General features: G+C 43.3%; 1 protein-coding gene across 1 annotated transcript; it reads left to right on the plus strand.

The window, feature by feature from the left end:
- Positions 1-5,712: 5,712 nt before the first annotated feature.
- bpnt2 (3'(2'), 5'-bisphosphate nucleotidase 2) lies at positions 5,713-11,408 on the plus strand (the record flags this gene model as incomplete). Its single annotated transcript, XM_084182768.1, is given in 11 exon segments — positions 5,713-5,760; positions 5,764-5,779; positions 5,782-5,950; positions 6,649-6,662; positions 6,744-6,770; positions 6,773-6,838; positions 7,310-7,337; positions 7,339-7,381; positions 7,385-7,403; positions 8,263-8,346; positions 8,650-11,408. Coding segments are annotated over 11 exon segments (927 nt in total). The 3' UTR covers positions 9,063-11,408.
- Between the last annotated feature and the right edge of the window lie 323 nt (positions 11,409-11,731).

Genomic DNA, 11,731 nt, shown 5'->3' on the forward strand with positions numbered 1-11,731 from the left:
AGTTGTAGAAACATCTCAAGGATGATCAATGGAAACAGGATGCACCTGAGCTCAATTTCGAGACTCATAGTGTCACGATCGTTGTAAGCAACGGACCAAGGCGCAGCGCGATATGCGTACATCTTTTAATGAGTACTTAAACAACAATTACAAAACAACAAAACGAAACGTGAAGTCCTCGGTCATGAACACAAACCTACACGGAACAAGATCCCACAAATGACAAGTGCACAAAAGGCTGCCTAAGTATGGTTCCCAATCAGAGACAACGAGCCACAGCTGTCTCTAATTGGGAACCACCCAGGCCAACATAGAAACACATAAACTAGAACAAGAACATAGAAAACGAAACATAGAAACTACACATCGAAACTAACACCCTGGCTCAACATATAAGAGTCCCTAGAGCCAGGGCGTGACAGTACCCCCCCCCCCCCCCCCCAAAGTACCCCCCCCTGGTCAGGTACCGGTCAGCTGCTCCACACCGGAGCCTAAGCAATCCGCTCCACCGATGTCCAGTCCAGCTCCAGCCAGCGGGACCAGACCAGGGGCGCTACGGGGGGGGGGGGGGTAGTTAGAGGGTGGTGGTCACGCCCGGAGCCGGATCCCCCTCCGAGGCGGAATGCCCACCCGGCCCCTCCCCTGTTGGGTTTAGTTGGCGCGGTCGCAGTCCGCGCCTTTGGGGGGGGGGGTACTGTCACGCCCTGGCTCTGGGGACTCTTATATGTTGAGCCAGGGTGTTAGTTTATATGTGTAGTGTCTATGTTTTGTTTTCTATGTGTTCTTTTCTAGATCGTGTGTTTCTGTGTTGGCCGGGGTGGTTCCCAATCGGAGGCAGCTGTGTCTTGTTGTCTCTGATTGGGAACCATACATAGGCAGCCTGTTTTGCACTTGTCATTTGTGGGATCTTGTTCCGGAGAGGTTTGTGTTTGTTAACCTTAGGACTTCACGTATCGTTTTGTTGTTTTGTTGTTCGTGTTGAAAGTACTCATTAAAATATGTACGCATATCACGCTGTGCCTTGGTCCGCTTCTTACGACGATCGTGACACATAGCAAAGGGTCTGAATACTTATGTAAATAAGGTATTTCTGTTTTTTATTTTTAATACATTTGCGAACATTTCTAAAAACCTGTTTTTGCTTCATCATTATGGGGTATTGTGTGTAGATTGAGGAAAAACATGTATTTAATCAATTTTAGAATAAGGCTGTAATGTAAGAAAATGTGGAAAAGTGAAGGTCAGAATACTTTCAGAATGCACTGTACGTACTTAATTAAAACTAATTGAAAGGAAAACTATTTCACTCATATTGTAATTAATTAAAGATAATATTTCATAGAAATCTGGAAACACTGGACAGTTACTTTAACCATTGAGGTTCCCTACACTATTGCTTTAGGGCCCCAGTCACTCAGTCAGGTTTTAGCTGTTGAGAAGGCTCCATATATAATGAGACGTCTTATAAGTAAGGCCAAGAGTTATGCCTGACCAAATTAACTGACCAGGAAAAACTCTAGGTCCTAGTGATAGGGTATTTTGCCATCAGGTGAGCAGGTCATGTGAACCATAGGAGGGTAGACAATACCAGTGTTCGGATGATACTTTATGGTCTCTGTTGCACCCAAATGTGTGTTCCTTTGATGTAAACAATGAAGAAATCAAAGGTCTCAGGTTCAAAAGTTGAATCTCTAAGGATGTATCTTTCATAACATTCCTATGTGTAATGGATAGAACAGCGGTTCCCAACATTTTCTGTTCCGGGGCCAACAAATCACCGTCAAAAGCTCTAGAGAACCACTATCGCGGAGTCGCAGAATTTTTTTAACATTAAATATCTTGCCGAACAAATTTAGACTAAATTTGATCAGGGAATGTAACATATTAAATACCTATTATTGTTATTATAAACAATTTGTATTGTGAAAAGTAATGTAAAATTGCTTGACATGTCATCCCAAGGAGGGTGCTATGAGAGACATTAATACTCCCAACTTTTATTATTATTGGAAGAAAGAAAATCACACACTAAAATTAAAATTCTACAAAATAATCTTTAAAGAAATTTGCAGACCACAGTTTGAAAACCACTGGGATAGAGGGAATGTCTAGTTTCCCTTGGTAGCATATTTAGTGTAAAAATCTAGCTCTTGTAGAGATGACGTGATGCTGTAAGGATGAGTACAACATGATTTTGACATCCGTGTGTCAACAAATTGAGTAGAGCCCCCTTTTCAGCAACAGCTTCTCACATAGCAATGATTGAGGCAGGAATGAGGTGAAATATGCACCCCTGCACCCATAGAAATGTGTATGGGTTTTTGACTTATGACCCTTTTACATCAGCTGAAAGGATTGTAAGTCAAAAACCCATACACATTTCTATGGGTGCAGGGGTGCATATTTCACCTTATTCCTGCCTCAATCATTGCTATGAAATCCTGACGGCTACACTGCTTCAATGACTCGAGACTGTTCCTTGATCACACCAGCAAACACATGGTCCCCTCTCTCTCTGTCACACACACACACACACAGATCAAACCCCCTCTTCACACAGCACCCTCCTTGGGATGACATGTCTGGGGCTGGAAGACAGGAGGCCAGGAAGAGGCTGAAACAGACAAATGACTGTTTACCACAGACACAGTAAAAGATGCCCCTATCCCCATGGGGTAACCTATATAGCATCATTATAGAGAGGCCCACGTAGGCCGGCATTTGTGCTTGACATTCAGATTAAATACTGTTTTTTAAATATATATACAGTGAGGGAAAAAAGTATTTGATCCCCTGCTGATTTTGTACGTTTGCCCACTGACAAAGACATGATCAGTCTATAATTTTAATGGTAGGTTTATTTGAACAGTGAGAGACAGAATAACAACAAAAAAATCCAGAAAAACGCATGTCAAAAATGTTATAAATTGATTTGCATTTTAATGAGGGAAATAAGTATTTGACCCCTCTGCAAAACATGACTTAGTACTTGGTGGCAAAACCCTTGTTGGCAATCACAGAGGTCAGACGTTTCTTGTAGTTGGCCACCAGGTTTGCACACATCTCAGGAGGGATTTTGTTCCACTCCACTTTGCAGATCTTCTCCAAGTCATTAAGGTTTCGAGGCTGACGTTTGGCAACTCGAACCTTCAGCTCCCTCTACAGATTTTCTATGGGATTAAAGTCTGGAGACTGGCTAAACTGCTTCTTCTTGAGCCACTCCTTTGTTGCCTTGGCCGTGTGTTTTGGGTCATTGTCATGCTGGAATACCCATCCACGACCCATTTTCAATGCCCTGGCTGAGGGAAGGATGTTCTCACCCAAGATTTGACGGTACATGGCCCCATCCATTGTCCCTTTGATGCGGTGAAGTTGTCCTGTCCCCTTAACAGAAAAACACCCCCAAAGCATAATGTTTCCACCTCCATTTTTGACGGTGGAGATGGTGTTCTTCGGGTCATAGGCAGCATTCCTCCTCCTCCAAACACGGCGAGTTGAGTTGATGCCAAAGAGCTCCATTTTGGTCTCATCTGACCACAACACTTTCACCCAGTTCTCCTCTGAATCATTCAGATGTTCATTGGCAAACTTCAGACGGCCCTGTATATGTGCTTTCTTGAGCAGGGGGACCTTGCGGGCGCTGCAGGATTTCAGTCCTTCCCGGCGTAGTGTGTTACCAATTGTTTTCTTGGTGACTATGGTCCCAGCTGCCTTGAGCTCATTGACAAGGTCCTCCCGTGTAGTTCTGGGCTGATTCCTCACTGTTCTCATGATCATTGCAACTCCACGAGGTGAGATCTTGCATGGAGCCCCAGGCCGAGGGAGATTGACAGTTCTTTTGTGTTTCTTCCATTTGCGAATAATCGCACCAACTGTTGTCACCTTCTCACCAAGCTGCTTGGCGATGGTCTTGTAGCCCATTCCAGCCTTGTGTAGGTCTACAATCTTGTCCTTGACATCCTTGGAGAGCTCTTTGGTCTTGGCCATGGTGGAAAGTTTGGAATCTGATTGATTGATTGCTTCTGTGGACAGGTGTCTTTTATACAGGTAACAAACTGAGATTAGGAGCACTCCCTTTAAGAGTGTGCTCCTAATCTCAGCTCGATACCTGTATAAAAGACACCTGGGAGCCAGAAACCTTTCTGATTGAGAGGGGGTCAAATACTTATTTCCCTCATTAAAATGAAAATCAATTTATAACATTTTTGACATGCGTTCTTCTGGATGTTTTTGTTGTTATTCTGTCTCTCACTGTTCAAATAAACCTACCATTACAATTATAGACTGATCATTTCTTTGTCAGTGGGCAAACGTACAAAATCAGCAGGGGATCAAATACTTTTTTCCCTCACTGTATATATATATATATATATATATATATATATATATATATATATATATATATATATATATATATTTTTTACAAATGAGCTACACAGGTTCAGACCAGGTAGGGAATTGTCTTAGGCCAGGATCAATTTGTTTTCCTTCCTTACGAATCACTATGTGCTAAGACACAAATTAACCCATTCTGGGAAGGAGTCGAGTTTCCAGCCTTGGTGAAATTTGATGTATCCTAATAGACACGAGGGGTTTATATTTAACCTTTTATTTTTTGACAGGGAGTCATGTACAGGGATGATGTATTGAAGGTATTGCTGAATCAATCAAGCCTGCATATGGATCATGGTAACTCAATATAGTGTTTGCTCTCTGCCAAGTCTGTCCTCTTCTACAAATAATGTAAAATAAGTGGACACTGGTGATAGACCTTGTAGTATTTGCTGACATCTAGTGGTTGGAAGCACGGTTAAATAAAATGCAATAATTTGTATAGCTAATATCTAGGAATTCACTCACACAGGGTCTGAGGACCTCCATGTGCTCGCCAGAGGTAGCCTGACTGCCATTAGGTACCGAGATGAGATCCTCAGACCCCTTGTGAGACCATATGCTGGTGCGGTTGGCCCTGGGTTCCTCCTAATGCAAGACAGTGCTAGACCTCATGTGGCTGGAGTGTGTCAGCAGTTCCTGCAAGAGGAAGGCATTGATGCTATGGACTGGCCCGCCCGTTCCCCAGACCTGAATCCAATTGAGCACATCTGGGACATCATGTCTCGCTCCATCCACCAACGCCACGTTGCACCACAGACTGTCCAGGAGTTGGCGGATGCTTTAGTCCAGGTCTGGGAGGAGATCCCTCAGGAGACCATCCGCCACCTCATCAGGAGCATGCCCAGGCGTTGTAGGGAGGTCATACAGGCACGTGGAGGCCACACACACTACTGAGCCTCATTTTGACTTGTTTTAAGGACATTACATCAAAGTTGGATCAGCCTGTAGTGTGGTTTTCCACTTTAATTTTGAGGGTGACTCCAAATCCAGACCTCCATGGGTTGATACATTTGATTTCCATTGATATTTTTTGTGTGATTTTGTTGTCAGCACATTCAACTATATAAAGAAAAAAGTATTTAATAAGATTATTTCATTCATTCAGATCTAGGATGTGTTATTTTAGTGTTCCCTTTATTTTTTTGAGCAGTGTATATGGGGGATTGTGGGCGGGTGAGCGCCGAGAACCCTGCTAGTGGAACTAAAAAGTTGAGCTCTGCTCTACTTTATGCAAATTTCAAGCGGAGCAAAGCATTGTCAAGAGGAGGCGCCACCTCTGGTCAAAACCCTACGTTAGCTAGCTAATGCACTAAACCAATGGCTCCAATGGGAATCCGTTTTGGAGTGGCCGTGTTTTGCTTATTGTGACTCAGCGTGATCTACCACCTGGAGTGATATCCAGCCGGATAGCTGCTTACACTTCCAAGAGAACCGTGGACCTCCGTGACCTGCTTGCGCTGTCAGTAGAGGCTGCAGTTCTGGGCGTTCGCGAGGTGAAGAGAGTCCGAGAAGAGAACACTTTAGAAGAGAAGACCAAGGGGAAAAGCTCACTCTGGCGGACTTGAACTCTCACAGACAGATGTAACATTACTACCTTATCAAGAACACCTATCCATATGTACAGGTAAGGAGGACGTTATTGGACCTCAAATAGATACTATTTATGTTAATCAATAGAGACATGAGTAGCTTGTTGATGCTCTCACTTAGCTATGTACCACAAATTGTTCTTTACTTACTGATTCATACAACAACTGATAGTAGTTCCATTGACTACCGGTAAGTAAACAATATAAGATTATGGTACACCACTAGCCTATGCCCCAGAGAGTTGTAATATAATCAAAGGCACACCCTTATTTGCCCTTGCGAAGTATCTCAGCTCTACAATGATTTTATCCACGGAGTTGAGCGCCGACTAGAGTTTTTTAAATGAACTTCCGACTCGCTATGCAGTCAATACTTAAAACATTTCAGATCTTAAACCCGTACTTTGTACCTATGGTTGTCCTCTGTTGTTGTGTGCCTTCCTTTGTTTGCTGAAATCCATACTTTTTCATAAAAAGTAAGCGTTTAATAATTTTCATTATCGACTGCATAAAAACTCTATGATGAAATCATCGTGGAGTTGAGGTAATATGGCAATATTTGCCCCTTTTATTTTACAGCATCAATCACCATAATAGGCATTGGTCTCTCTTTTAGGTTGTCAATGGCATCCCTACTAACATAACCACGTGTCTAACAGGACAGCCTTAGTCTTCATAGTATTCATAATGTGTTTTACAAGCTGATGTGTAATAATATGTTCTGTCCCCTTGCAGGTGAACTCTGATGGGCATGATGAGACATCCCAGCTGACATTTTGCAAAGCATGGAGGGGGCAGGGAGGTGCCTATCACCGTCTGGATAGACCCCCTGGACGCCACTCAAGAGTACACAGGTATGGTATTGTGCAGAAATCCACTCTCAAGGCTTGCATTTTTACAGGAGTACACACTGGTATGGATGGACTGGATCACATAAGTCTGCCCTCAGGGCAGCTTTTGACCATTCAATGTTTTGGCCAAATGCAGAGCCTTTCAGGGCTCCAATGTGAATGTTAAATGCCATGTCAAAATGGGGCCCTACTGTCAAAACAATATGGAGGCCAACAGATGGGCTAGCTTTCACCAGTCTTGTTGTTCCGGTGTTCAATGTAGATAAGGACAATGAAAAGAAGACAATTTAGACACAGCCTAAGAGTGAGCTCCACTGCTCTTTATGTGGGTGTTTCAAATGAGACTGGGGTTGTTACCTAGAGTCTGGTACAGTGTAGCCATGTTAGTAGTGTCCTGTTTCCTGAGCAGTGTTCTGTTTCCTAAGCTGTGTCCTGTTTCTTGATCCCATTGTTTTCTCTGTATCCCTTTGAAAGAGAACCTGCTCAAGTATGTCACGACCATGGTGTGTGGCTGTCGATGGGAAACCTGTCATAGGCGTGATCCACTAACCTTTCACAGGATACACAGGTGTGTCACTCCCCCTCAATGGTTTAAAGCATTGGATTGGTGAGTAGACAAAATGTCTACCATATTTTCTACACCAGTCTAGTGCTTTTACATCTGTGAGGGGAGTGAACGAGTGCAAGTTTTGGAGAGAAGGGGGGCGAGACATAATTAGGGCTCAGGACAGAGCAACACTGTTCTACTGAATGAAATACCAGTGAGTGGACTGTTGACAGCTAGTGGTGGAGAGTCTACTCCAAAAGAGTAGATTCCTCAAACTCCTTGACCACCTGCCTTGGCAGCTAGGCTGACGTAGGCTACTGATTAGCCTTGAATATTTTGCTTAGTGGAGATTGTCAGATGGCTCCATATGCATTGCTACTCAATCAGCCAGTTCATTAGTGTGCGTGCACACACTCTGACATTGCAGCTGTAGCTAATTTTAGCTAGTCTTTGTCTGTTTTGTCAAATTTGAGTCTGTCGAGAGATTGTCGACTCCGTTAGCAAGAGTCGGAGTCGACTCCAAAAATCATCGAGTCGTTCACCACTAGTGACATCAGGGGCTAAGTCACTCCTTTGAGACATCACCCAGGAGGGGAGGTCACTATAAGGTGGCTTCGTTGGTGAATGGCTGCATTGTGTCCTGATGGTACAGGAGGCATAGACTGGCCATAGAGCACAGCTCTGCTATTCAGGTGTCCAGTCAAGGCCCAAAGCAAATTATTTCATTTTAACCTCTAATCAGGATTTAGACCTGGGATACTTACACAGGCAGCCCAATTCTTATATTTTTCCCACTGTCTTTTGACCAATCATGTCACATCTTTTTCACATCAGATCTTTTTCAGAGCTGTTCTGATTGCGGAAAAGACCAATTAGAAAGATCAGAATTGGGCTGCTTGTGTAAATGGTTTCATCAAGGAGGCCTTTGGGAACACAATAGTCATCCTCCCAGCAGGGGGCGCATGTACGGCATTTTGTGTGTGTGTGTGTGAGAAAATAGTTCACCCAAATGTATAATTTCTTAATCATTATCTGGCCATGGAAGTAGTCTATTGGGCGAGCCGTGAAATCGTCATACGATTAGGCTTTCATTTGCCATTTATTTATAAGTATACCTATTTCTATTTTGTTTTAGAAGCATACCTATTTCTGTGGGCTTCAGTTTTTTTATATGTGTTATATGATTGGAATTTCACCCTGTCAGGTATTTACACAACTTATTTCACTGTTTTGTGGGTGATGATCTTGTATTTTCCAATCTCCATAGGCTATAAGGTGCTGGCTTTGCTGGACCCCAGTGATGAGGACATTGAGAAGGCTGACATGTACATCCACGTGACCTTCATCAAGAAGTGGGACATCTGTGCCGGCAACGCCCTGTTCACAGCCCTGGGAGGTCACATGACCACGCTGAAGGGCAAGGAGATGGACTACTCGGGCGCGGCGTGCAACACGGGCAGTCTGCTAGCCAGCGTCAAGGTGGACCACCAAGCCCTGGTGGAGAAACTGCCGGCATGGGACTCTGCTGACAAACACACACACATAGATATTTACACTCACTCCCATATGTGCATACACATGCACACAGATGATCAAGGACAAACAGACAAGATGACCACAAGCCTTGAAGACCAAACAAACCCAGACGAGAGGACCGCACAATCTGGGACAAGACAATAATGCAATATATTACAAAGCCCACCAGTTTCTCCTTCTATCTCCTTTCACTATTTTTTAAAATAATATTTGTAAAAAGACAGTTCAGTCCTCGAATTCTCTGTCATAGAAAGTCCTAATAAGTTGGATAAGGAAAAGCCATGTGCTCAACAGTTTGTTGCTAATAGATGGGTGCCTTTGATTGACATGAAACCTTTGTCAATGCCTAGTGTGAAAAGGAACAAATGTGTTGGAGCGCTCTATAGTTGTCATTATTTTTGACACCTGTGGGATATGATTGCTGGTGAAGGTACAGGGATGAATCAATTTGATTTTTCTTAATAGAAGCTATTTTCATTGTAGCACAATAACCTTGATCCTGTGAATAGGTTTCTTCTTTTAGTTGCTCATTCCTACAGAGCATTGAAATTACGCTAGGCAGGGTAACTATGAGGGGATCATTTGTTTAACTATAGCTTAACACATTACATAATAGGGGCGGGATTTGGGCTGCTACAATGTGAATTGAATTTGAGGGTCTGAATGGTTGTTTTTAAAAGCATGGTACTTCCTTCATATTCACATAGGTTTTAGTGTACATTTGTGGTCAAAAGTTCTGAGTGACACAAGTATTGGTCTTCAAAGTTCGCTGTTTCAGTGTTGAGATATTTTTGTCAGATGTTACTATGGTATACTGAAGTATAATTACAAGCATTCCATAAGTGTCAAAGGCTTTTATTGACAATTACATTAAGTTTATGCAAAGAGTCAATATTTGCAGTGTTGACCATTATTTTTCAAGACCTCTGCAATCTGCCCTGGCATGCTGTCAATTAACTTCTGGGCCACATCCTGACTGATGGCAGCCCATTCTTGCATAATCAATGCTTGGAGTTTGTTAGAATTTGTGGGTTTTTGTTTGTCTACCCACCTCTTGAGGATCGACCACAAGTTCTCAATGGGATTAAGGTCTGGGGAGTTTCCTGGCCATGGACCCAAAATGTCGATGTTTTGTTCCCCGAGCCACTTAGTTATCACTTTTGCCTTATGGCAAGGTGCTCCATCATGCTGGAAAAGGCATTGGTCGTCACCAAACTGTTCTTGGATGGTTGGGAGAAGTTGCTCTCGGAGGATGTGTTGGTACCATTCTTTATTCATGGCTGTGTTCTTAGGCAAAATTGTGAGTGAGCCCACTCCCTTGGCTGAGAAGCAACCCCACACATGAATGGTCTCCGGATGCTTTACTGTTGGCATGACACAGGACTGATGGTAGCGCTCACCTTGTCTTCTCCGGACAAGGTGTTTTCCGGATGCCCCAAACAATCGGAAAGGGGATTCATCAGAGAAAATGACTTTACCCCAGTCCTCAGCAGTCCAATCCCTGTACCTTTTGCAGAATATCAGTCTGTCCCTGATATTTTTCCTGGATATAAGTGGCTTCTTTGCTGCCCTTCTTGACACCATCCTACAAAAGTCTTCACCTCACTGTACGTGCAGATGCACTCACACCTGCCTGCTGCCATTCCTGAGCAAGCTCTGCACTGGTGGTGCCCCCGATCCCGCAGCTGAATCAACTTTAGGAGATGGTCCTGGCGCTTGCTGGACTTTCTTGGTCGCCCTGACGCCTTCTTCACAACAATTAAACCTCTCTCCTTGAAGTTCTTGATGATCCGATAAATGGTTGATTTAGGTGCAATCTTACTAGCAGCAATATCCTTGCCTGTGAAGCCCTTTTTGTGCAAAGCAATGATGACGGCACGTGTTTCCTTGCAGGTAACCATGGTTAACAGAGGAAGAACAATGATTTCAAGCACCACCCTCCTTTTAAAGCTTCCAGTCTGTTATTCTAACTCAATCAGCATGACAGAGTGATCTCCAGCCTTGTCCTCGTCAACACTCTCACCTGTGTTAACGAGAGAATCACTGACATGATGGCAGCTGGTCCTTTTGTGGCAGGGCTGAAATGCAGTGGAAATGTTTTTTGGGGATTAAGTTCATTTTCATGGCAAAGAGGGACTTTGCAATTCATTGCAATTCATCTGATCACTCTTCATGACATTCTGGAGTATATGCAAATTGCCATCATCAAAACTGAGGCAGCAGACTTTGTGAAAATTAGTATTTGTGTCATTCTCAAAACCTTTTACCATTACTGTACTACTGTATGTATGTGAAAGTACAATTTCCACATTTGTAAAAAATGAAGATCATCTGTGTGAGCCTTCCTGCCTCTCCACCTCTGGGAAAAAGCTATACAGTGTGTTAAATCCATATGTGGCTAGTGTAGTCGCTATATTTGGAAATAAGAAACCATTCTGTTGAAGGTATGTTACAATAAAAAATACTTTGATTATTAGGTAAACATGCTAATTTATCAATATTTTTGAGATGTTTATTAATGATGATTTGTCCATATACAGTAGGGGTGTTCAGATTCACAGTAGACCATTCAGACATGGATATCCCTGCTCTAGCACACTAGCACTGTGAATACTAAGGCTGAATGTCAAACCGACCACTTTGAGCACTCCATTACACTCTCACTCAGGAGTCAATCTCAAACGCTAGTTGGCGAGTCATGAAGGGCTCCACTGCTCCCTTCGGAAGCCTCACTATCATGTGGGCATCCTGTGCCGTCTTGGTGCCCTTGGCATGGGATTCTTCCCATGAATCTGTCACCAATGAACTACAGT

The sequence above is a fragment of the Coregonus lavaretus genome (genome assembly GCF_964263955.1).
Source record: "Coregonus lavaretus genome assembly, chromosome: 19".
In the NCBI taxonomy this organism is placed as follows: domain Eukaryota; kingdom Metazoa; phylum Chordata; class Actinopteri; order Salmoniformes; family Salmonidae; genus Coregonus; species Coregonus lavaretus.